The sequence below is a fragment of the Dromaius novaehollandiae genome, chromosome 1 (assembly GCF_036370855.1).
Source record: "Dromaius novaehollandiae isolate bDroNov1 chromosome 1, bDroNov1.hap1, whole genome shotgun sequence".
In the NCBI taxonomy this organism is placed as follows: domain Eukaryota; kingdom Metazoa; phylum Chordata; class Aves; order Casuariiformes; family Dromaiidae; genus Dromaius; species Dromaius novaehollandiae.
In genome coordinates this window covers 187,036,060-187,063,377 of record NC_088098.1, presented here as the reverse complement: position 1 = coordinate 187,063,377, position 27,318 = coordinate 187,036,060, and the positions used below count along the sequence as shown (strand labels likewise).

The 27,318-nt window shown below is 38.3% G+C and overlaps 2 protein-coding genes across 3 annotated transcripts in view; one reads left to right on the top strand and one right to left on the bottom strand.

Moving 5' to 3' along the window:
* Positions 1-27,318, bottom strand: part of GTF2F2 (general transcription factor IIF subunit 2) — a 92,540-nt gene that overhangs the window by 35,636 nt on the left and 29,586 nt on the right. For both annotated transcript variants that reach the window (XM_026108415.2, XM_026108416.2), the window contains one exon: positions 16,349-16,430. In XM_026108415.2, the coding sequence (XP_025964200.1) occupies positions 16,349-16,430 (82 nt within the window). The remainder of the gene's footprint in view (positions 1-16,348; positions 16,431-27,318) is intronic.
* On the top strand, positions 24,808-26,174 carry KCTD4 (potassium channel tetramerization domain containing 4). The gene has a single exon (XM_026108417.2). It carries the CDS (start codon positions 24,945-24,947, stop codon positions 25,716-25,718), a length of 774 nt encoding a protein of 257 aa, XP_025964202.2. The 5' UTR covers positions 24,808-24,944; the 3' UTR covers positions 25,719-26,174.

Below are 27,318 nucleotides of genomic sequence, written 5' to 3'. Positions count from 1 at the left end.
AAACCAAAACCAAACTCTCTCTCTCTCTTTCTTTTTTTAATAGGAAAGATGCCAATTCTTTGATTGGAAACTACTGATTTCTCTTTACAGAGGGCAATCAGGGAGAGCGTGATAATTGTCTGGTCTCTGAGAGCTCAGAGCAGATGACTGTTTTGAGCTTCAATTCCTGTTACAGAGGACTCCCAATTCACATTAAAACCAAAGACAAAGGCAGGCTCAATTTATTTTATTCAGACAGTAACCAAGTCCAGGGCACTTGCTTGTGTTCAAGGTGATTAATGAAGAGAAAAGGCATAACTGTCAAGCCAGCCTGAGAAGACAGCTTATCTGAAGAGCACTTGGGGCTACAGAGAAACTCTTAATCATCCTGAATGCGGTGTTACAGAATGGATGGCCTCAATCTTGCATTTTGTTTCAGGGAAAAAGATAAAAAAATTAAAAAAAACACACAGCAATATCTTATTTGCTTGCACAGTAGAGGCAGGCTGGTAAAAAAAGCCAGAAGTATTATCTGACCAAAAAATACAGTTAAGACACAAGATTCTGCATCATGATTGAAGGTTACATTTAATAGCTGTGGCAGTCAATGGGAGTCTTCCTACTTGATTTGTTAGGCTTTAGGGATCAGGCCCTAAAATCTCCTAATAGCTGCTTGGTTGATATCACATGTCGTGACACAGCAGCTAATTCAAAATGTCACTTAATTTTTGCCTTTTAAATTTTGCCACATAAATGTCTTGTACATGAGTCACTTTTTATATAGACACACAAATACATCAAAAAAGCCTATGTAAACATCAAAGCTGATTGCTTAACAAGATTTCTTCCTTGCTTCTAAAAAGGACATGGATCTTTCTGAACTTAGTAAGAGCTTGCACGCTTGCTTTCTAGCAATCTTTCATGCATACCTACTAAGTATTACTTCTATTTTCCATTTACCAGGTCTCCTAAATCTTTAATTTCAGCTCTCTATTTATTCTTTTATTAAAATGATTGTGTATGAAGCATTTGGACAAATTTATTTATAATTGTTTCTGAATTATATATAGCACACTTGTGCTTCACTCATTAGTTTCCAAAATTCATCTACCCATAATCTATGTAACTCCAAGTTGCTTCATGAAAACAAGGAACTGCCTAATTTTGCATTATTCATGTTTACTTCTGTAATATTTACACAGTGCCAATCATACAACTGCCCACGTACAGACTGGAACACCTCACCAATCACATACGTTTAATTTGATTGTATTCTGCTACGTAAGAAAACATTGTTTTCAAGTGCCTTGTTCCATCCTCATCACCCAGATGTTAAGGGACCAAGAAATCACTAAGGTGTATAAACTCATTTGAATTTACTGACCCTTTCAGAAAATAAAACCAGAAGTGAAATATGTATTACATTTATTGTGTGTATGTGTATCCAAAACATACCATCCTGGATTCCCTAAAGCTGGCAACATTGTATCTGTGAATCTCTACATACTGTTTTACAATTTTCTGTTTAATTAAAATTAAAAATATCATTTGTCCATATTTTATCTATTTGAAGTTCAAAATCTTTGTCGGGAAACAGCATCAGTAGATCAATCAGTAATTCATCTGCTTTTCTCTCATCAGTTTAGATGAACAACTGTAGCCTTGCTTAGTCCAAACAGCCTTTGCAAATCATACTTTGCTTAATAAATCTTAATTTCCAGATAACAATCCAATCCAATTTATTTCCTCACACCTTTATTTTATCCTCCATTTTGCAAGAATCTATACTTTCATAAATTATATACTTAAGTAATTAAAGCATGTGAAACCGCTCTTCCAGTTATACTATGCATATTTTTAGAGGTGAAGCACTGCATAATAGAAAATAACTTCTTAGGTTTCAAGACCAAAAGTAACAAAATAAAAATTTCTAACACTACAATCTATGTTCTGACAAATTTGATTATATAGGCACAGGTTATACAGCAACTAAAATATTTTCCTGAATACATAAAGACACAGCTCATTTTTCACATGCATTGGTTCCTGGGCTTGCTCAGAAACAAGAATCAGCAAATGCATACTGCACATCCTTTCCCAGCCTAACATTTCATTTACATAAAACGAATGAAAACAACAAAATCAATCCTAGCTACTGCCATATAATAAACATCCTTCTTAGCAGAATTCAAACTAATATCCACAGCACATTCAAAGCTAATTTTTTTGAAAACAGCAGAAAGATATATTAATCGATAATTCTTTCTGTGCCACATCATGCAACTCTAAGTGCTTTAGGACAGAGAAAGGGAAAAGATATGTTTTTATGTTTGTAACAAAATGGCTTAAATCTGAAAGAACTATTTTGCTAGACTTGCTCTTGCTAATGAGCTGCAAGCGGGTGTATTTTGTGGGAAGCATCTTCCCACCAAGAATGAAGGGGTACTACATTGGATACTTACCTACTAGTACAAAAAAGAGCTAAAAAGAGTTTGAAAAAAAGAAGAAAATGAAATAGCAATAAAAACAGTTTTAATAATCTACCATTCAGATTGTGTGGTTTGGCGTGAGTTAATAAAACCTACACCATCACTCCTACTCCGCTACACACATAGCTATGCTGTAGATGTTTCTCCTCAAGCTACCCAGAGTATCTTTCCCAGTCTATCTCATAATAATAAAATGTATTTTATATTGCCTTTGATTTGGGGTAGAAAAATAGGGAAAAAGGTTTTAAGCATAAATTTTGCTTCTGGTATATGGTTAAAAGTAAAGGCAGATGCTTTCATTCTACAACAATTTAACAGAATATATCTGAATGATTCAGTTTCACAGAAAGCGTGAATATAAATCCTCCAGGGATTTAATTAGCTGTATTTTATCATAAATTGCATTCCCATAGACAGATGCTGCTACTGCATCATGCTGATAATAACAAAGACCAACCGACACTGAAGACAACATCTGAAATGTGTTTTTCTGAAGACATTAGGTACAGTAAAAGAATCGTTAAATAGTGCTGATTTAAAGTACTGATGGTTTTCCCAATTGGTTTATCATACCCATTTGCAGGGAGGTTTATTTTATACAGTATAAACAAATTATCAGTCTTCTTCAGTGTCATGAAGTTATACATTTTGCTAATCTACAAATAGCTTTTTTGACTTCTCATACCAAAAATAACACGTACGAAAATTCTTAGTTCACTGCATCCATAGTTGTACTTTAAAAGAGCCTACATAAACTTGTTTTGAAAACCATCACTTTGATCTATTAACTGCTTCTCAACTAAAAGGTCATTTTTGCAATATGGCCATTTCTTAGTGCATTAAGCATTATGATCGTAGATAATATGTAGGGCTTATTCCCTGACTTTTATATCTGACTAAGAACAACTGCTTCTCAAAGACTTTGCTGAAAAGTCCCTTTTCAACAAGAACCACCAGTTGCAAAGTAGTTAAATGATCTTGACTTTTCTGACTAAATAGTTCCCAAAGGCCACGACAGGAGCCAGAGTTGAAATAAGAATTCAAGATGAAGCGATTATTTGAAGTATTATTGGAAAATTAAGTAAGTTTTTACTTTTTGAAAAGTAATGTATAAATACAGATCCATTGCATATTTATCACTTAGATAATATCAGATAACATCTCCAGGTACGTGTCCACATATCAGTGTTGATTTCCATGTTGTCTGCTATTTTTATCATGCATTTTTATACTCCTGCCTACACTCACACTGAAATTTCTCTTTCAAGATGACTTCTCAATTCAAAACATATTCCAGGAAGGTTGGGATTTTCTTCTGTTTTTTTTATATAAAGAAATCTGGCCATGAATATTTTGGGTTCCCACTTCTTCTGTTTTCCAGTTAGTGAAGTGGAGGGAGCTACAATAACGTTCAGCCTTGTAACAGGTTTTGAACATAGCGCTTTTTTAACCTCAGAGACAGAGCTATAGTTAACACTGCTGGAGAACACGGGTTCTTTCTTTTCCGTCTTTCTGACAGGACACAGGATTTTTTTCTTGGTGAGTTTAGTATCTGCAGTATGTGTCTACTTGCGTCCATCTCCAACCAAAAATTTTTACCAAAATGATTTCACAAATTATTTTTCGTTTTCCTCTGCTCTTAATTTTGAAGCAACTGCATTGTGGTTCTAATGGTCTAAGGATTAACAAGAGTCTGGATTCATGGGGAGAAGTTAAGATCTTGCATTAGTCTACTTTTCACATTTAGATTCTTCATATACGAACTGTTATGTCTGCACCTTCTTTTAACCTGAGTTATCAGAGTTATAAGTGGTTCTGCAGAAAGAGGGAAGTCCATTTGTGTCTACTGTCTGTCGGCTGGAATCAAAGTCAGAGCCATATGTTATTCATAAAAATGCACCCTGTAAAACCCCCAACTTCTCTATATCTATTAATGGGAGATCTGTACAAAGACTCAGTACTGAATACAGTCCAAGAGCAGAAGGAGCAGAGGAAAGCTCATTGGTGAGCTGTTTCTTCTCCTAATTCATTACTATTTCTTCTTTTATCTTCCTCTTTGGCAAGATCTCAGTCAGTACTCAAGCACATACACACAATCTGAGGGAACAGCAGGACAGTAATTCGAACTTGTATTACATGTTGCAGGGTACAGTTCTTCTTAATTCTGACACTAGCATTAAAAAAAAAGGTTAGCTGGGCATTTCTGCAAAAATGAAGTATTCAAGAACTCAGTGTGGAGGCTTCATTGGCACTAACTCCAGCCATACCTAGAGAAGGAGCCTAATTCACACCTCTCCCAGTTACTGTTTGAGAGAGTGTCTATGATCAGAAAGATAGTGCTGTACCTGTTAACTTCTAGCCAGTCTTTTTGTACCTGCAGCGGAAGAATGAACTCTGTGAAAAATTTGCCAGGATGGTTAAACTAATGCATTAAGAAAGCTGGGAGTTTGATATCTCTGGCATAAATAATTTGTAAAATAACACCTGAGTTGTCATTAATACCTCATTTGTGTTATGTACAGTATTACACTGCTTTATATTTTAAACCTGCTAGTCAAGAAACCCCCTGGATAAACTCACATGCATTTCCATCTAAGTCAGACAGGGCTGCCCTAAACTTTTATCTGCAAAACTTCTACGTTGCTTCACAACATTAAGAGCATCTGGCATACTTACAGTCCGAATGAGATAACTGGGGTGGATGAGAGAGGGAAAGGAAAAGTGGGAAATGGAGGAGACAGCACGAGGGAGAGAGCAAGAGAAAAACCTGTATGTTCTCCAAAACACCCCAGTTTTGGTTCAGTCTCCTGCCGAAGGTTTCACTACTACCTGCCTTTACCGTGTAAATGTAAGTTCAGGTCTGACACATAGTGAACATGTGTTTAGGAACACGTAGTGGTTTCTAAATTGTCCAGAGATGGCCAAACTGGCAATGGCCTTAGACAGCTAAGTTACATGACCTTGGCAAAGAGAGCGCATTCCAGGAAGAAAATAACGAAAGACAGCTTTGGCAAAGCAGATGACATATACACAGAGGTATCAATAGGGCATAGATAAAGTCACTAATTCATCAAAAAGAGCAGACCCAGTTGTGCACTAAGACATATAGCTATTATTATAATGACCACAGACCAAACGAAATTACATTCAATCAAAAAAGATCCATCTGCCCAAGTTTTTGTATAAACTGAAAGTCTGGCTTTTGAAGAGAAAAATGTACATACTTAGGCATTTCTTTTTTCAAGCTACATTTAATAAACTTTTTTCTTCCCCTTTGGTTATTAGGTACTGTGGGAGAGAGTTTTTAGGAAGACCTATTTCCCACTGGGTATAATGTACAATCCTGCATTGCTTCCTGCCCCTTAAAAGTTTCTGTGCAGCTGTGACATTCCTGTTCAAGGCATACAGATTCTGAATTTTTCTAGACATAAGCTACAATATCCATTAAAAAATTAGTTACTCTGCAGTAGCTGCTTTTTTTCCTGCATATTTTGTCTACAAAGATCTCACTGGAAATGTGTGCATTTTATAAACAGTTAGGTTACTGTTGACAGCACTCTCCATTGGGCTTGCCTCCAAACTCTGGATGCTCTCAAGTTGCACATCTTAGGGCATGAAAGAACGGAGATGGCCTATTAGCCTCTCATGTCCTTAATCAATACACAATCTCAACACAAATGCACTCCGCAAAAGTGGGAGAGGAGGATGGGTCCCAGAATCAACGTGGGCAAATTATCTAGTTCTGTGTCTTCCACGACACAAGAAACTTCCCCCTCTGTGTACTTGTGGATATGAATCCCAGGACAGCTGGCTGATCAGAAGTTCTCCTTATGAAGGTTCTAGGAGGAAAACCAATACAGACAGCAGGACTGCCGTAACTAGGCATTTTATCTAGTAGATGTGGGAAGAAAAAGAAAAATAAAGGTATGCATTCTAAAGTGCCTGACCTGCAGCTCTCCAGACATCTCCCAAGTCTGTCTTTAGCGCTACAAAGCACCTAGCCAGGCTTTTGGAAATATTTTGTGGAGGTCAAGTTGTCGAGTCTCTTGTTAGCTGTGGACATCCAGGTAACACACACATGGCTTGCAAATACCTGAAACATGAAGGAGTTAGCAATTCCCAACTACCAGTACTGTCCATTTAATGTTATAATTGGGCATCTCAGGCTTTTCTCAAGGCATTGGGAAAAGATGGAGCACTCACCTAAAAAAGTCTCCTCCAAAGCAAAACAGATTTTTAGAATTCCTTCAGCATTTCTGCCTTCACTTAATGGGCAGGAATTCAATTCATTATCTTAGGTGCAAAATTGATTTCTCAGTATCTTATAAGAACCTAGTCCTGCCTTATATCCACATATCACTTCTAACACACACACATACCTATAATACAAAAACCAACCATATAATACAAGAATGAATACAAACAAAATTATAAATTGAAGTAATATTAATCCTCAATCTTAATGGCTAGATGGTCATCGGCAGACAGCTGCTCAGTTTGAGCTTGCCATCACGGACAACAGGAAAGGAAGGAATTAAGTAGCAACGGGTCCACAGAGCTCTCACGTTCCCCAGAGGGATACATCACTGCATTCAAGGCATAAGGATAGCTCGTGCAGAAAAAACTTAGGATGCCAACCTCAGGTGCGGATACAGCGCAGCAGACCCACAACAGTTTCCTGTGGGCATTGTATTATACAACAAACACAGTTGTGGCCAGATCTGTAATATGCTTCCTACCAGGGCAGAAGCCTATGGTTAGGTCCCACCGATGGTACTGGCCTATGGTACAATGCAAAATTTTCAGTGATGCGTAACAAATAGCGAACTGACAATGATTAAATCCCAACCAAAACCGCTAATTGCAAACAAAGGAAGCAAAAGCTTGGCAGAAATATCATAATAGATCCTGACCGGAAACCCCAGGAATTGTATGATTATTGTGCATGAAGTGCATTTCATTAAAAAGCACAAAGTAACTTGCAATTTTCAAACCCAATGTAGATTCAAAACAAAGGAATATTTAATGATGTGCACATCACTAATATTGGCATTTAAGTTACATTTTGATGAAAAAATACCATTTAAAAGAGAAACCAGATCATTCTCTCACAGCCATGCTGATCTTGCAATTGTAACAACAATAAAACAGCAGTATATATTTCTCTTACGGCAATAAGCAGACGTGTCTATATTTAAATGCAGGCTTGGAAAATACAGAGAGGTTGAAAACCACCATTTTTACAGAACTGTTAAATTTGTGTATGTATATGAATGTATGTAAGAAATGTTTTTTAAACAGTGATCCCTTCTACTCATTTTGCTTCCTTCAAGCTGTGGAAAGTAACATTTTGAAGAAGAGCTTTTATGAAAAATAATATTAAAAATGATTTGCATTATATTTTGCAATGTAGAGAAAAGCCCTAGGATTTTAAAGTTCATTTACAGTACTTGCAACTCAAGTACAATTTGCTGGCCTCTAATACTGACAGCCTCATTTTCACTGTCCAGATAATTCAAGAGACTGAATTTGGAAGGATTTTACATATACATGAATATATATACACACACTTAAACAAAAGTGACTTACTATTCCATTTCATTTTATAGTGTTCATTTGAATTCAACTCCAAAGCCATTAAACAAAAACAAAAACAACAACAAAAAAAAAACCAAAAAAAAAAAGCTCAGACATTGGCATTGGCAGGTAGCTCACAATATTCTCTCTTTTGGAAAACGTTTCAAGATTATGGCCGAGTGCTAACCGATGGCTGCAGCACTTCAACATCTCGTATGGGGAACAAAAGATTCTCCTATAAAATGTAATGCCGTGATTGCTTTCTAAAGCTGGGACCTTTTCCCTCTACAGAGCTGGTGAGGAGCACAGCAGATATCTCTATTAGCTTCCTCAAATGTTATAGCTGGCCCGGTGGATTTCTAGGAGTTAAAACCCTGCTGGGATTCTGCCCATGTCTTCAGAAATTAAATTACTCACTGCTCAAAGGGAACACCAGTTTGACAAGCACTGAGGCTCTATAGCTACATATTCCTTCACAAAAAACCCTCAGAAACAGAGGAAGGATAGCCTGTCATCTATGAACTTATTCTGAACTTGGCTATAGCCCAAGTGCTATACGGAGGAAAATATATGCACCTTGTCACCCTTCAGACAATTTTAAGGTCTCCTTTGAGTGTCAAGAATTTCAGAAATATTTTAATAACCCAGGAAATCAATACATCACCAACAGAGCCTGCCACCTGGTGATTCTTTGATTTTGCACAGGCATAACTTCGAATACTCAGTGACATCATACAATTTTTAGAGCTACTTGGCAGCAGGATAACTGTTGGATGATACTAGTCTGCTGATCTCTCACAAACTGCAAATACCATCCGTAGTATGTGAACAACGTTGCTTAAAAATAGAAGATGTGCTGTGGTGCTGACATTCTACATATTGTGTAAATTGGAGCTAGTTGGTCTGGTAGTTGCCGAAGTAGCTTTGCAGCATGCAGAACACCCTCAGTATTCAGCATGACTATAGCACAGGCATGGTGGCTAGAGAAAAAGAGATCTATGAGCTCTTCTCTGCAGCACGGAAAACGAAGATCTACATCCAAACCATATCACTGATGTAGAAATGGCCTTGCATATAACAACTATCAATCCCACCTTCCCTGACAGGGTCAAGCATGATGGTAAACAAAAAGAACAGAGGGTTATGATGGCTAATAACAGGATAAGTCATGACAGTTAAACTTGCATTCTCCTCCGGAGGTTTCCACCCAAGGGAATTATAATGCGACTTCCAAACTTTTCAGTAGATGAAAAGAAGGAATTATGCTCCTCAAATGCTGAAGTCCTGGGAACAGGAAGGATGTCCCTAAGTGATAGCCCCAGTCAGCACTAAATAAGTACCGGGTTGAAATCTGGAAAACACTTTACCAAAACAGACATCTTTGCATGGTAGGTCTGGTACCAGTAAGGTACTGGAACAGACCATCAGCACTGTACAAGTCTGAAGACTTTGGTTCCAAGGATAGGAATCTGTGTCACCGACATCTAGGATTACTGAAAATACAGGTATCCAGAACTCCTGGTGCTGAGGGCTGCTATGAGTGAGGCTTTTCTCTTTTTTTTTTTTTTTTTTTTTTTTTTTGAAAAAAGGAGCCTGGAGCCTGAACATATTACAGTGACTATTTTTAGCCTCCTACCTTTCAGTAGATAAAAAGGAAATGGATGTTTCTTAGGCTAATTAGCACAACGGCAAACTAGATTTGTTCGTAAATGCAACACCTCTGATAGCAGAGGAAAGGGAGCAGTGCAGCTGTTCCAGAAGAGGAACACTGTCTTTTGAAGTCTGTTTTAAAGAAGCTGGCCAATGAGAGGAAAACTCCTGGATTACAACTGTTGATTTCCTTCCCCAGGAAGGATATATTCGCATAACATTTGCCATAAACCCTTCTTAAATACACGTCCCTAAGCACCTCTACTCTGCTTCAGAATAGCTTTCACGCTGGGCACCTGGAACAATGTGCCTTTCCAAAAGGCACGGAAAACATTCAGTATGCCCACCATTAAGAAGCACAACAGCCTCCCAGAAGAGCAAATCATTTCTGTGCTATTTGTACTCCGGAATAGCAAGCCAGACAGGGACCAGGATGATTCTGGGAGAAATAAATTCCAATTCTATAAATATATTTCCTCTTATCACAGGATTCCAATTCCAGAGAAATGCAGGTACGCCCCTCACCTGGAAATGACAATATTTAAAAGACAGAAAGGTGACAGATTTCACGTCATACCATAACAAGGCCATTTTAGGGAAAAACAAAAGGAGAAGGGTAGGTTATCCACCTGGGAAGCCTACTTCTCTCATGCTGTGTCTCCATGCATTTTCAAGTGGAATGAAACTCAGAGCCAACAATTTATACATGCAAAACCTGAGAGTATCAGTTTTTCATAATTAATGTGATCTATATGCTAGGAAGTATACTGTAAAACAACGAGAGTGCTTCGTGTCTTGGTTTTTTCCTCCCCTTAAAGTAGCCTGTGTACACCTGGCTACTCACAGCTGAAGACAACATGGGAACAACATGGGAACAAAAGGAGATAGTAATCTTCGCATTTAACTGCAGTTGTAAGAAATACACGATAAAGTATCTGCCGGATTACAAACAGTAGGTTATTCCTCATTTATTAGTATTATTATAATGGCCAGAAGCAGTGACCAAAATCAGAACCTTTTCACTTCACTGCAGAAAAAAGCATGGCAATATACAGACCTATCAAAAGACAGTCTCAGAGCAATACTTGCAAGAACAGTAAGAGAAGACAGACAAAACGGAAGGGACAAGAGACAGAGAAGAGAGGCTAAGATCACAAAGCAGTAAGTAGCAAACCAACAGAAGCCAGTCTGCCAACCTCTGAAACCAGGGATAACTCTCATCCGTGCTGCTGAACTCATCTCCTTTAACCTTATTTTTTTGTACTTGCTCCTCTCCCTTAATCTATTCTGAAAATGTGAAAAATGGAACAAGAAACTCAAATACTTACGCACTTACTACTTTGCAGTTGTACTGTTCACAAGTAGAATGGTATTTGCTTTATTTGTAAAAACTGACGGATGTCTAGGAACTTAAGGGAGATATAGAATACATCTCTCAACATTAGAGTTTAACTCTTATGAACATGGTTGTTAGATACTTTTCTGCAAATTGCACATTATTCTCTGGAAAAATTATGAAAGGAAATATTTTCAACACATGGAAAAATATTTTGTACTTACTGACAAGTTACTCGAAACCTAGCTAACCTAGTTACTTAAATCCTACCAAATGGCTTTTTATATTATGCTGAAATTTATTTCAAGACAAAGAAATTGATCTTCAATAGCTGAAAATCATGGTTGCATTGACTGACAGCAGATGCAATCTCAGCTGAACATAAAAACAGCCTCCCACTTCAAATGAACTGAACAGCATTTGTGCAGCATTTTGTGGAAAAGGCATGAATTTATTCATACATATTTATTCTGGAAGAGAATTCATAGCCAACTGAGCATATCTACAAGAATACGTAAGAGGTGGCATGCTGGTCAAATTATTCATTTTCTTTTGCTAGTAGGGGGCATTTGGAAAAAAAGGCATAATGTTCATTTTCACCAATATACTGAAGTGTCAGTCAGTCAATACTCTCAAAGTATCTTAGAGAAGATGAGCAACCAGTACACATTAATTAAGCTTTATGTGCTTGGCCTGGACCATCAAATGTCAGGACTTTTACTGGCCTAATTAATATGATTATAAAGAAATGTGACTTTTTAAAATGTGGAACTTCATTAATTATTCTAGAACAGCTTACTACCCATTTCCTCTTAAAAGTCTATCATGCTTGTTTATTCCACTAGCTTTTTCTAAGGGCTTTTACCACATTCTCTGTAGAAAACTCAGACAGAAAAAGCAAGAACACATACAAAACTCCTGTGCCTTGTTATGAGCTGTTATGATGGCAAATGCCATTTTCACTAACGACACTTCAAGAAGTCTTTTTAAGTTACTTAGGAGAATTACAGTGGAGTATCAGCCTCACTCTGGTGAAGATTACAAATATCTTACCTGTCTTAAAAGGCAGCTCTCCTAGACCTTCTGAAACCCTGGAACTTCTTTTTTTTAGTTTGGTATACCGTACAGGAGAGTTCAGTAATTCAGATTACATTTATTTGAGGCAAAGTCTCCCAAAGTCCATTTCTAAAGGCTACCAGCATTTCAGAAGAATTTGAGAATGAAACAAGGGATCTCATTGTATCCCAGTTTTTACAGGGCAACCGCTACTCTTAGGGAAGCATCAAACACTGCATCCAACAAATACTTGAACTTCACAGATCAAGAAGAACGGACTTTGCACATGCCTTCAAGACCACCTCCCAGAACTGCTAGCCTGGTAGCCAGCTGGCCACTTTTCTATCCACCTGAGCAATTCCAAAGCACTTGCTGTAGGCACTGAACTATCAGTTTGAATCAGAGCTTTGCAGAAGTCTCCTCCAGGGAATTTTTTTTTTTAATTTTTCGTCCAAATGAATTGTAGTTTGAGCGCATATGATACTCAGTTGGCTCAAACTATTTTTGAAAAAGAGATTACCCAAATAAATGGTGTCTGTGAGGAAAGGGGGAAACAGAAGTAAACAGAATGGGGAAAGAAGGACTAAAAAAGAACGGTGGTGGAGGAGGTTTTGCTATAGTCAGAGGGAAAAGCAGAAGGGATGGAGGTGAAAGGACCTGCCCAGGAATGGAAACTGGTAATTGGGCAGAGGGAATCAGAGATGGGGTCCATGCCAGCCCCCTATCTTCTCTCTTTTGTGCAAAACGAAAAAACTTCAGGAGTATCAACACCTTTTCTCATCTCAAGTGACGTAGAGGCTGATGGGAACCTGAATGTTTGAAAGAGTCCCCTTTCCCTGTGCCCCCTCCTACCCAGTGCAGACTAACACCTGGAGAACCTCCCTCTTCAGGGTGTCCTTAACTCCAGCGAGATTAAGCATCGGGACCAGGAGATGAAGGTAATGGAAATGAAAGTCTCTTAAGATTCAGAAACAGAAAATTAAGGGACAGATCTTGCCTCCTTGTGCTGGAAGGCCAACAACAGCGAGAGGGAGAAAATGATCTAGTTTGGAAGAGGCCACCAGGGTGGACCTGAAGCCTGCCTCTGGCAGCTTGGAGGAAGCAAGGGGAAGGCAGCCTGCCTAGGTGACACGCATGGTGGAGGCAAGAGACTGGTGCCAAACACAGCGTGAGCTATATAACAAGCCACGTGTGCGACCCAATCTGTGATACACGCCCTCTTCTCATGTGCTATGGAACAGGGCGAAAGGGAAGTATCAACGAGAAAGAGTAGCATAGGGAATTCTGTGACCATCACATGGGAAAACTGTCCACGATCCAGGACAGAGATTCTGCCCGTTTTTTTCACCACACAGCTCAAATATTTTTAAGCAGCACCATAAGACGCACTCCCACAATAACCAAGTGGACAGAAATCGGGACAGGTGCCTGAAAATCACATTCTATTTTTCAACTAGATGGAGTAACATCTCCAGCAGTAACTATAAATATGTTACTAATCACTAAAATGTTACAAAGAACAAATCCGTTCTTAATAAAAAAAAATCTAGGAAATTCAACAACATGAAGATTTACCAGTGCAGGACTGCAGGTGTTTCATGGTATTTGTTCCCCTTCTAGGATTTCAAGTCCAGCAAAATGAAAAAAAAACCCTGCCAATAACAAAAACTCCAAAATGGAAAATACTGAGTGAAGGTACTTGGTCACTCATTTGTTCTACCTTTCCGACTAGCTACCCCTAGACACACATTCGTACCTTGCCTTTGCATTGTTCTGAACACAAGCGGTCTACACCTTCCCTGTAATCAGATGTTAAGCCTGCTCCTTGGGAAAAAAACCCTACAGTCTGCTACATTTGACAACACTTTCACCCATAGGCACCTGTCATCTAATTCTGTGCTTTCATTAGCCATCCTTAAACCCGCATATCACACTTATCTCCCACCTAACTGCTGGCAGTCCCCATGACAAGACCATCACTTTGTCCGCTCACTGAAACACTACAATGCGGCATGAAAATCAAATGCTACGCCACACAGAGTATCCATCAATCCATTTCCTTGGGCCAGGTACACGGGCAGGTACAAGGAGTCCGTATCTGCATTTAATACCAGGGAGGCATGTAATGCCTTGCAATTACTGCCAGCTTCCAGAAAAAAAATGAGTACAGTTACTGGAGTGTGCAGCTTAACTTCATTTTCTAGATCTTCAAAGTTTGAAGCAACTGCATTTGTTATTTAATTTTATTTCCTTCCTGAACTCAATTTACTATTGTAGCATTTAAAGCCTACACAACAGATCTGCTGTTTTATCAATATTATCAATTCCACCTTTGGAGAATTTCTCTCACATAAAGCACAATAGTAAATAAAAAAGTGAATAAAAAAGGTTTTACATAACACAATTCTATAACTTAGGCAGTTTATCTTCAACGCTCTTGCTTATTTTTAAGCACAAACAGACACTGCAGCATGCTGAAGGTGGGAGAGCGCAAAAGGAGTGAAGAGGAAAGTTAGATTCTGCTACTCAAATACCAGAAACGTCATTTGGGCATAGACCAAATTCTTCTGAGGCTGTGACTGCTAGATCTGCTAAAGCTCATGCTGAGTTTCACCAGATGAGATTTTTTTTTTTTTTTACTTGATGGTGAAAGACAAAAAATCTCTAGCAACATGAAAAGTTAAAATCTAAGCATACATGGCCTGACAATATTTCTAAAGGAAAGAAAAAATACCACTACTGTCAGTTTGCAGCTTCCCAGTGCTTCCTAACACAAAACCTGCTTTCATGTTCGTATCCTTGTGTGTTCCTCCAGGATTTCAACGTGACAAAATGGAAGTTCGAGGGGGGCTGCATGCATGTGTGCATGACAGAAAGGATGCTGACAAATTTAAAGTTTGGGTAGTATTTCATTAGAGCTGTCAGTGCTGTTTTCGCCTCCTGCTGTGGCCTAGCCGCAGGAAGCTCATCTGATCAATTAATGGAACTCTGAGTACAAAATCCCGAAAAGCACTCCGATCAGGCAACTTGTGATTAAAACAATTATGAACTAAATACATTCCACAGACTCTACTCATATATATTTAAATTTGTCAGATCAAAATGACTCCTGTTCTAGTAATATCGCCTTTGGTTCATACCAAAGCTCTCGCTTATGACAAAAGTCATGATAGCGATTACGAAACACAGGCTGAAATGAGTTCATTGTACATGAGCAAATATATGGTACTGATTTTCCAACAGCTATAATGTAAAGTCTGAAAACTGAATAAACACAATAAGAAAATATTAGATCAGTTAAATCACAGAGCACATTAAAAAATATAAGATACCACAAATGTGGCATATGATACATAGAAAACAGATCAGCAACTGTGAAAAATCACTTTCCCTTTTCTGCATTTTCCTGATGATCCTAAATATAAGGCTATGTGGCTGTTGATTCTCTTTCTGAAATTTCCTGCCTTGCATTTCTCTATTTACAACAAAGTTGTAATATAAGAGGGTGATTTAATTAAAACGAACATGCTTATAATACGTAAGTATGTATTTAACATAATGCACAATTAAATTCCAAATCTCATTAATAGAGAGCATCACCAAGTTAATTACCCATACAATACATGAATCACATGGTGAATACGTATTGGATGAAATTTTCCAAAGTCACTAAATGATTCTGTTTAATTTATGTCTTGTGGTTTCCATGTCACTTCTGACAATTTCACCCACTATCTTTTTTTTAGCAATCCCCCCATTTAGGTCTAAGACTTCTCTCTAAACTCTTTCCTATTTTGGCCATTTTAAATATCTTTTCTGAGGTGCTCTTTATCTAGCATGGTACAATATTATATTAAGTGCCTAGTGGAATTCAATTTGGGCGATCTGCACAGACACCTATATGCAAGAAGCTTGTCCTAACAGGGCCAGTGTAAACCTTGAAGCTCTCAGTAACTTTTGCTTTAATCACATGTAAATATACAGACATACATTTAGATATGAACAAATACAATGCGTGCTGCAGTAAGAGTTATGTACATGATGGAAATCATCCCACCTGTCAGTAGCAAGGCAGGTGCAATTCTTACTCCAACCTTCATTCCTTCCTCCTGCTAAATCTACCCCAAAAGGATGAACAGTTCCAATCCTATACAAATCCTATCTAATACCCTGATAATACCGGTCATCCCTTCCCAGTAAAACAATAATAAAAGCATCAGAATAAGATATAGCATACCCATTTGTAATAGAACAGTCCTACCTTTTCAGTTTCATATAATTTTCACTAGCTGCAGGTCTGCATTCAGCACGTTGTACCACTATTCCTTCCAGAGAAAGCTTGTCTAGAACGGAAAAACAAGGCAAAACTGCGCATTAAAATAAAATTCACCAACACAGTCAACGTTTGAATTATTTTTCACTAATGCAGAATTTAGTAAACATAATGTAAGTTCTCAAATCTCTACTATTTAGATACTGAGGAAAAAAAGCAGAAAAAACATACTTGCAAGCTGGTATCCTCCCCACATCCTTATTTTGCCATCAGACGTTTTACATGTTATGAATTAATCACAAAGACCAATTTTTTAATAAAAAGCTAGGAGCCATGTAGCCCTCCTGTTTTAGTGTTGCATTCAGCTTACCTAGGAACTGTTTTCTAGAAATGTGCATTGAATACACCCAGTGTCTCTGAAAAAATAACCTACAAAGAGGACCCAATCAGAGTATCCAAAATTAGTGGAAGACAAAATGAGAGCAAATTTTATTTTTACCCTTTCTGACTTTGGTCAGAAAAATGGTAACCTATTCTCATTTATATAACAAGAAAAAGTATTCTTTGCCAAAGGAGCATAGTGCAATAAAATAATAATACATATGGTAGCACTGGGGAGAAAAAAGAATCCTGCAGTCAGTAATCTAGAAGTTGGCCTATGTAACAAAGTTTTAGTTAACACTGATCTCTGTACATCCACCTCTGTAACAGTCACTTTGCAATCTGATGTTAACACCTTTTTGCCTAAAGGAACAACTGTCAGAGCAGTACAATAGTACCAGACTCCGCAGGAAGGAGGAAAGGAGGAAAAGCCTAAAAACCGAAAGCAGCTTACACAGAAAGCAAGCAAAAGTGACCTTGGCTAAGCACCTATTTTTCTTCTAGGATGCTCCTAGTGAATGAGTGGGGTCAATTTAACCCTCTCTTTTGGGCATAGACAGTGCAGTATGTGCAAAATATACATTCTGGAACAACCACGCCTAACACGAAAGGATGAGCTTCTTAACTTCAGTGAATTGAATAACTCTCACTATTTAAAACGTCCTTCCAAAAGAGTCTCATCTTGCTACTAGTGTAGGACACAACATTGCCACTGTCACTCTCATTTGTCGTAGAAGATAACAGAAATGCACAGAAGAATTGAGTCACGTAACACAAGGCACTCCTTCCATAGGTGCCCCTGGTTTTTCCAGTGCCTTGCAGATTGAAATATTATCATATCTGTAAATCTCTTAAAATAATGCAAAGAACAATTATTTTGACACCAAGTATTCAAAACCGATTTCAGTTACACTTCCTTGTTTTGATTTAGAAATTAATTAAATCTTTTATGGGAAGAAGAACAAAACACTTTTTTTCTGGCCTTTTTGAACATATCAAAGCAAAATTTTATGAAAATACTTCTGCTTTTACAGATTCATAATGGTTTAAAGCCAGAACAGAGAACTTATTCTACTTGCCTGATCTCCTGTGTATCATAGAAAATTTAATTTTATTCTCTTCTGTGAAGAACCTAATAACTTACGTGTGACTAAGGTGCCATTAACATCATTGCTTAATTTCTAACATGAATTTGTCTCCAGCTTCTAGCAGTTAGTTCATCTTTCTGTACAACGCTAAAGAGCTTTTTAGTATCTGGTATTTTCTCCCTGTGAAAGTACCCATACATTGTAATCAGGTCACTTCTCAATCTTCTTTACAATAAATGAAGTAGTTCAAGCTCATGCATTATCTCACATAAGGCATTTTATACCACACTCAAATCAGTTTTGTGGTTCTTATCTGCACCTTGTTGAATCTTTCAATGATATTTTAAGAACACAGACTCCATAAAGTAGATGTAATACTCCCATACTCGTCTTACCATACCATATAGAAAGATACAAAAACCATATAAAGATAAAATAGCAGCTATAGGAAAAGAGTTTTTACATCCAGTTTGGAATTTATCTCAGCTCACTTTAGCCATCTCAAGGTTATTCAGTAAACTCTCTGAATTCAACAGAGAAAGGGAGGAAGGGAGACTTTCAGAAGACGATCAGTCCCATCTCTTTCAGGATTCAATGAACTGCCCTGTGCTGCTAGGAGCTTTTTCCTCCGCTGACTGCGCTTCATGTTTAGATGGCTAAAACTGGTTTATGACCAATTCCTCTCTAAAATCAAGCTCAGCAGCCTGATGAAGCTGACTGTCTATTATGTCCTTAACACACCTATTTTGAGCCTTTTCCAAGCCTTACGTTCCACAGATGTGCTTTGCATGCCCTCTTCCTGGGTATGTAATTGCCTCTAGCTTGGTGAAAGTGCTTTTTATTTAAGCAGATTCTGTGAACTAAGTGATCCAGGTCACACTATAACAGTCCTGTCATAGTTATTCACTGTCTGACCAGCATTTGTGTCAATCATGACACATTTTATGAGCAGTGATTCCATCTTACCGCTGGCCCTCTTGCTAATCCTGGAGGAAGCCCTTCCAACTGCTACTTGAGAATGACTTCCTACTGATAATTACTTTCTGATAACCACCAGCCAGTTCCTCATCTCATTCTGTGCTTGATGACTTTTTCTTTAACATAAATCAGAACATCACAAGATACTAAATTATGTGAAATAAGAAATGCTAACAGACTGCAACCATGCTGTTAATTCATCAGTCAAGCTCGCAATCTCAAAATAAATGAAATTAGGTTTATTTGACCAGAAAATCTCTACATTAAGCCACATTTGCTAGTACTCATAATGTTTCTGTTCTTTCCTTTTCTACCCCTTGAACTTCATGACAATTTTCCCATTAGTTTGTATGGTACAGGTGTAAGGCTAACTAGCCTGTACTCATTTAAGTCATACAGCCTACTCGTCTGAACACTGACACGTCACCATCAATCTCTGAACTGCAGAATTTTGAAACTATTCCTACGTTTTAAGAATCAGCATCAGTGAACCAGGTATTGCCCACACCAATCTTTTAGGAAATTAAACAACAGTTGTTCCAACCTTTCAATGAAAAATGCTTATCCCTAGTAATATCTTATGATTTATTTCACATCTTTAGTAATATCCTCTTTTAATCACCAATGGTCTGGCCTTCTTGGGTTTGATATTCCATTATTTCACCAACTGCTTCAATGTACAAGGCTGTCTTCAGTCTCTGAGATCATAAAGTTACAGCTAACCTGGTTTGCTGTCAAAAACTTTTCCACTGTCCAGAAAACAAGGCTCATGCCCCACTTTTCCTGGGCCCTCTTGGGGATTGTAACACATCCGGAGAGTCTATGAGAATAAACCTACCCTGGCAAAGATGCACTAAACCTCCAAATGGATGACTGTAAAGGGAGAACACAGTTTTTATTCCCTTCACAGCCTAATTAGTCTTCATTCACCAAAATACCATGCATCTGTTTGTTAACTTCAGAAACTCAGATTGATTTTCACCTGCTGCAGGGCCAGAGCTCCAAGGAGGACATCCCAAATGTTACATGTCTATCTGGATACACGGTATTTCCACAGTCACATTAGTCTGGAATCCAAAGCATGAATAAGGCACGAAAGCAGCAATCCCCACTAAAATACCTACCCAAAATAAAGCAGACAGAAATACACAGATGATTAGGCTAGAGGCGGGAAGGTTAGACAAGTCCAGTGATTACAAGAGAAAACAGAGAGAGATTTCCCAAAACTTCTTGCACTCTGAATGGTCCTTATGTGAGGGGAAGATACAAGTACACTGAATGCAGCTTTAGATAGGCTGGTCTACGTGATCCGTAACTACATCGCTAGCTGCCAGATGTACACTCGCTCCTAAATCCCTGCCTGAACACCCCAACGCCAGCCTGTCAAAGAATTTCAGCTGTCGACTCTCTCAGTGACAGGTGAGTGATGTGTGCTGTGCCGATGCCGATTTCAGCTTCAGCTTCCGCTGACAAACCCCATCAAATAAAGAGAAGGTGGTTAAAATGCTGAAGGCGATCTTAATAAACAGGCACAGGGGAAATTTACTGGGATTGTGCAGCAAACGTTACGGATAGGGTTTTTTGAGAGAAAGGAAAAAAGAGAGGGAGATTGTCTCGGAGATTTTAATGTGTTAATTTTCCAGTCTGACTGCACCTGGCTCCAATTTACAGCCACTGGGTCTTGTTAGACCTTTGGCTGCTAAGTTGGAAAGCTTGCTATAAAACCTTTATTTTATAAAAGCCCATCCAGGCACTTACGTACTCCCCGCCTTTATGAACCTAATAAATCACATTTTCTGGAATCTTCCATTAGGCACGCATTTGCCAGCTTCTTAACTGTTCTTATCGGTCTGAGAAGATCCAAGTCACTAACGTCTCTCCCGAACTGTGGGTCTCACGGGCAGGCTTTTTGGCGTGTGGGGCAGGACCCCACGGTTTGTTAGCCCCTGTTGGTCATGAGAGCTGACAGGGAGAGGTGCATGGGAAGGAGATGGAGACCCACCTCAGAAGCCACCATTCCCAAGCGGCAGGAAGACATGAAGGAGAGGAAAGCGTGGCCAGGAAAGGGTCTGTGTCAGGCAGCGAGCTCCAGCTCACCAGCAGGTAAAGGTTTGGCGGTTGCCTCCCAGGATCCCAGTCAGGAGCCCCTGTGGTTCCCCCTTGCCCTGCCGTGCCGCTGCCCAGGCTCCTGCACTTCAGGGCTGGGTGGGGGCATCCCTGCTGCACCATCTCCTTCCTTATTTACTACACCCTTACTCTTTATCATCTTCAAACTCCATCAGTAACCACATTCTTCTTCACTGGCCAGAATAAAATAAATCACTGGCCATAAATAAATAAATATATAACAAAGAACCACATTTCAGCAGCATTTCAGTGATAATTCTCTGCTTACATTTACCCAGCAGATAGCTTTTCTGTAGAGTTAAATGAAAGGAAACTAACATAGTATACAGTCTAATTCAAAATGACAAATGGGGCCTGTTCACAGATTTTACAGAAGAAAGCATTACCTTCTTTGATGATCAAACTTGTAACATAAAAAAGTCATTTTAAATTGAGACAGTCCATTTTCCCCACACCCACATTGATTATTACTGTATAACTCTCCCTTAATTTTTAACTGATTGACCCCCAAGTCAGATTTTTTATTGTTTTGCATATACTGTCACTTTTCACTTTAAAATACTTGGGTCATCCACTTTACCTTTTAAATACTGGCACAATATTTGCTTTTTAGTCTTGCAGAACTTCTGTAATGTTCAAAAATTATTGAAAAAATCAATAGTAACTGTTGACATAGCTTCTTGGATAGCTCTTTTAAAACTCTTGAATGAGAACTGTCCAGACTTGCTGATTCAAAAATCTTTAATTTTTATTACTGTGTACAGTTTGCCTTCAATAGCTGTTAATCAACATCCTTGAGTTATTACTGGAACGAGAACATCTATGCTACTACTGCTGGTAAACCATTAAAACTACTAAATGGTTTAATTGTCCAACGACCTGGCCTATTTTCTGTGTTATGACATTAAATGACTAGCAAATTACTTAGATAACCCAAACAATTCATAAGCATAGCTTCCTCATACACTTCAGAAATTCTCTACCTCTTTTAGCTAGAAGTTTCTCCTCATATCATTTCGTACTGTAATAAATAAAACCAGCTGTTTTCTATAAATCATGTCATTTTCACTGAAAATAGACTCTCAGTGAAGCTAATGCTGTTCAGACGTAGGAGCATGCTGAGCCCTTGGTAAAGCACTGACCCTTCTGTGGTGTGCTCCAGTCCTCAGCTCCATGACATGGCCAAGCTTCAGGAGGTGCTGCTTCCAGAGCAGGAGTTTCAGGAGCATGATGGAAGCGCGAGATCATCCCAAAGCAAATAAGTAAGACAGGATGAGGGACTGATCCCTTGCCCTTTGTCTCTTTAGAGGATTTGCTTTCCTGTGTAGCACTGTACTTCCACTCCCAGGGCACAAGACTGGTCAAAAGTCTCTAGGCTCGATTGCGAGAGATGCACACATACCTTTACCAAAATGAACTTTTGGACAATCTTTCAGAGGAAGGACAGAAAGACAGAAAAAAGGTCATTCAGTTCTTCTAGGCATAGCTACACCTTCAGAAAACAAGGAGCTATACACAGCCACAGAAATAACTCCTACCTCACAGTAGCATATAGAACTACATGCACTGCAATACCTTATGTATCACTAAGTGTTTATGAAGAACGAGGACTGTTTGGAAAAGCTGTTCTGTAGCACAGCTCAGAAAAGGGGAAAATTTCACGAAGATGTGTCAAGTTCAAATTTTGTCCTACAGATGACTGTCAGCTGCAGTGAAGTAAAGCTGCATGGGCTTGCAGTGCTGAAAATTTTACATCGTTTACATTTTTCAAGTCTCAAAGGTTTAAATGTAAATGTTCTTGATCTTCACAGAATATATTTTCTGCATCAAATAAACTTTGAATTTTTTATCATATGAACAACTAAAATGATTTTGCATGATCTTTCAGAAAATACTTGTTCACAAAAGTGGAAAATTTCAACTGCAAGTGTTAGAATATGCAGAAGATTATGAGCACGTAAAACTAAACAAGTAGACACTGTTCTGTAACTGCTATCTCTTAAAATGATAGGTTGCCATGAAAAATTTCATATCCTTTACAAATCCCAGCTTTCCTTCGAAATCTCTACCCACCTCTGCCAGAACTTTCCCAGTTCATCTTCAAAAACTTTAAGTTCATCACACAAGATAAAAGTGCCACAGAATCCATTCTCTCAGAGTTTAGCAGCCACTAATGTGGTTCAGCATTGTAGCTATATACAATCTAAGCATATTAATTGAATTTTCCATCACTTGACAATAAACCGAATTTGAACAGAAGCCTCCTGTAATGGCAAAAAAATCGACCACGCTTAAAACTATTCAGCTCTTTCGTTTTCTTGATCATATACTCAATAACCGTGAAAGGAGTTAATTTTGAAAAGGTCTAAATGTTTTAAAGTTAGAAAATGATTGAAACATCTTTGACTGAAGTGATGCTAAATAGAGTGATGGCATCAAAGAGTTAAAATTAAAACCATGACTAATTCCTGATAAATCAAATCTACTGAATAATATCTGCTTAATATATCACATACAGCAGCAGAAAAAATTAGTCTATCAGTGCTAGGCAAGGAGAATAGCAAGCCAAAAAAAAAGTGTACTCATTTCTACTAGATTCAGTTAGGAAGTAATAAAATATTAGAGTGATGAATCTGTAGTATTGATAACAATTAGTCTTATAGATAGTGGGAGCTGTATGAATAAAATCTTGAGAGACAGAGCAGAAGAATCCACAGAGGAATAATCTGACTTTTTATTGCTAACTGGCCAAAGCAAGAGGCATCTACCTGTAATGTGAAAACTACATCTTTGAAAAAAATGGAGCGTCCTTTCGAGGTCCAGCCGCAGGTAAGCGCTCACCCCGACGGGCTTTGGAATGCACGCTGCGTCCGCTGCCTCCTCCACCCCGGCCCCACAGAAATGCACGCGTCCATGTGGGGAGAGCTTCCCCTTCCCTGCTCTAAGCTGCAACCACTTAAAGGGGAAAATCTTTTTTTAAAAAAGGCAACTGAAAACGAACCTTAAATCACAGCTGCACAGAGAGAAAGAAGTCAGCCATTTGATTCAAGCCTGCTCTGCTGATGTCCCCCCCCCCCCCCCGAAGTGTTGCTAAGCTATAATGCTATGTGCTGTTCAGAGGTATCTGTAGGCACACTAACCCTTTGTGCCATGGGGCAGCAGTCTCGTTCCTACCAAAAATAAAAGAACCGATGCTAGATAGCCTTGGTGACTTAAAAAACATCACCAATATAAACAGCAAAGAGCTCTCTGCTTTAAATAGCTTTTATCTATGGCACAGAAAAAGACACCCCCACCCCCCCCAGTTTGTCTGCAATATTTGCATTGGTGAAGATGCTTCCTTCAGCTGAAAATGGAGGCTTTCACCACAAAGTTAAGCAGATGGACCAACAGGTCCTCTTCAGCATCACTTTTAAAATATCTTCTGTGAAAACATCATACCACTGCACACATGTTCAATAAATGAGGAATATGTGCACATGTTCTGTAAATGACACCTTATTGTACAAAAAAAGCGCAGCTTTTGTCCTGCTGTATAAATAAGGTACCATAATCAGTACAAAAAAATCTGCAAAGATGCTTTGTGAAAATTAAAATCCTCGAAACATAAATAAAGCTATTTAACACCATAAACATGACTGATTAGTTGATACTATAAACACATTTTAAAGTATTAAAAATATGGTGTCATTTAAAATAGTATTGTTCATTTCTGTCAAGAACTCAGAAACAATGTAAACTTCCTAGACTTGAAAGAGAGAGACAGTTTTTGTACTGTTCTTCCCTTATACAGTTAAATGCAAATTCTCCTTTACAGTCGTATTCCTGATATGTCCCTGCATACATAGCTGATACGCCACCTACTGCAAAACTGAGCTGACAGCCCGTGCAATGCCAGCAGCATTTCCATTCCAACACCGTGCCGGAGCTGAATAAAGGTACCTTTCAAAAACAGAAAAAAGCCGAAGGGAATACAGCAAGACAGCTGTCTTTTTCTCCTGGCTTTGACAATGGAGCGAAAAATAAACAGAAGAGAAAAGGAATACGAAGAAAAACAGAGCAACTCGGAAGGCTCCGATCAAGACAAGGACTGTAAGACGTCTCTGATTACTCTGAATGTTGGTGGCTATCTGTATATCACACAGAAACAAACGCTAACCAAGTATCCAGATTCTTTTCTTGAAGGTGTGATAAACGGAAAAATAATGTGTCCATTTGATGCAGATGGTCACTATTTCATAGACAGAGATGGACTTCTTTTCAGACACATCCTAAACTTCCTACGAAATGGAGAACTTCTTCTACCAGAAGGGTTTCGAGAAAATCAACTTTTGGCACAAGAAGCAGATTTTTTTCAGCTTAAAGTACTATCAGATGCCGTGAAATCAAGGTGGGAGAAGGAACAGCTAGCATCCAGAGAGACTACTTTCCTGGAAATCACTGACAGCCATGACCGTTCACAAGGTCTTAGGATCTTTTGTAATGCTCCGGATTTCATTGCAAAAATAAAATCTAGAATAGTTCTGGTGTCCAAAAGCAGGCTGGATGGATTTCCGGAGGAGTTTTCAGTATCTTCAAATATCATCCAATTCAAGTACTTCATAAAGTCGGAAAACGGTACACGACTTGTATTGAAGGAGGACAACACCTTTGTCTGCACCCTGGAAACTCTAAAGTTTGAGGCTATAATGATGGCTTTAAAATGTGGATTTAGACTGCTGACCAGCCTGGATTGTTCAAAAGGGTCAATTGTTCACAGCGATGCACTTCATTTTATCAAGTAATTACAAGGGCAAAGGAAATGAGCACGCAGCCACTAAACCTTGTTCAACTACAGCATCCTGGCATCACAAACAATGTATCTAACCAGCCTTGTACCACAGAGCTCTGCTGCTAATCAATTAATGTGAGCTAATGGTATGTAAATCTCATAAGGACATCCATCTCTGGGTTACTTAAGCTGAATGAAGATTTTATGCCTAAATTTAATAAAAATGATCTGCTCAACACTGTAAACACAGACTGCTTTATGCTATTTGTAATACGTGTTTTCTTCATGCTGCCTTTCAACCACAGTCTAGCAAAATTTCTGTGTACTTGTATGACTAACATGCATACACCTAATTGCTCTGCTGAACAGCAGTGAGAGTATTTTCATATAATATGCAAGCTTAAAATATGTTTTGCTTATAACGAATTCAGAATGGATCTTAACTGGAATAAATGATTTTGAATATTCATTAGTGTTTATGCTAATCTATTGTACTGAATCTGCAACATCATGAGATTGCAACAGGGTTTAAAATTAATCAACTTGAATTTAAAGTTAAACAAATGATTTATCTGCTCACTTACTTGAAGACAAATCTGAAGCTGTATTACTAAATTACTAACCATTTCTAAACACATCTAAAACAGCAAAATAATGCCATGGGGGGGGGGGGGGTAATTAGTTCCATTAGTGGAAATGAGTTGAATCTGCACAGAATGTTAAATTTTCTAGTTTTTCTTTTATAGGTATATGTATTTTATATATACATAAAATGGCTAACAAAAATGTTGGGCATAAAGTTTTATGTAACAGGTTTCCAGTAATGACACCCTGCAATGCCAAAGTCGCTATTACCAACTAATCATTGCTGTTCATAAAGACAGGTAATTAACACAGCCCTTGCTCTGCACAATGGCTGACTTTAAAAGCAAGCAGTATTATTAGTTTTGAATAGATCACCTGCTGGCATTTAAGATGCATCAATATAAGTAATAGAATAAGTATCTTCTTCCTCCTCATCCTCCTTATTTATCTAGTCCTTTCATTTGCATTTTTAATAAAGTGTTAATATCTTCTATGAAACAACTATAACTAATTTAACCACAAACATTACAAACCAGTCATTCAGCAAAGGTGGACAGAAAAACCATCGTATAAGGCAAAATGAAGCCTCACCAGCTCTAAGTTCAAGTTTTGTTCACTTTTGGATCCAAACTTCGTTTACAGCTCCAACGAACCCAAAATTCAAGTAAAATGCTATTAAACAAAGAAAAGCACCAACCAAGCACTTTCTTAACTTTCCTAGAACATTAATTTTCTACAGAAAAAATATTAAGAATGTCCAAACAAAATGCAGTACTAGCCATGCTGGAAGTGACAACTGAGGAAAACAGTTAACACAAGACAGGCTGAGAACAGTTTTGTCTTGGAACAAGACAAGAACTTTGTTCTTTCCGTAAGAACAAATCCATCCTCAGTAGTGAGTGGGAATACAAACAGGGTCCACTAATCCTTCAACGTGAAGCTGTACTTCACTTGTAACAGGCTGTGACTGTTAAGTGGGTCCCTTGCCAGAGATGATTTTATAATAGAGACAGACTCTAGATCTCCAA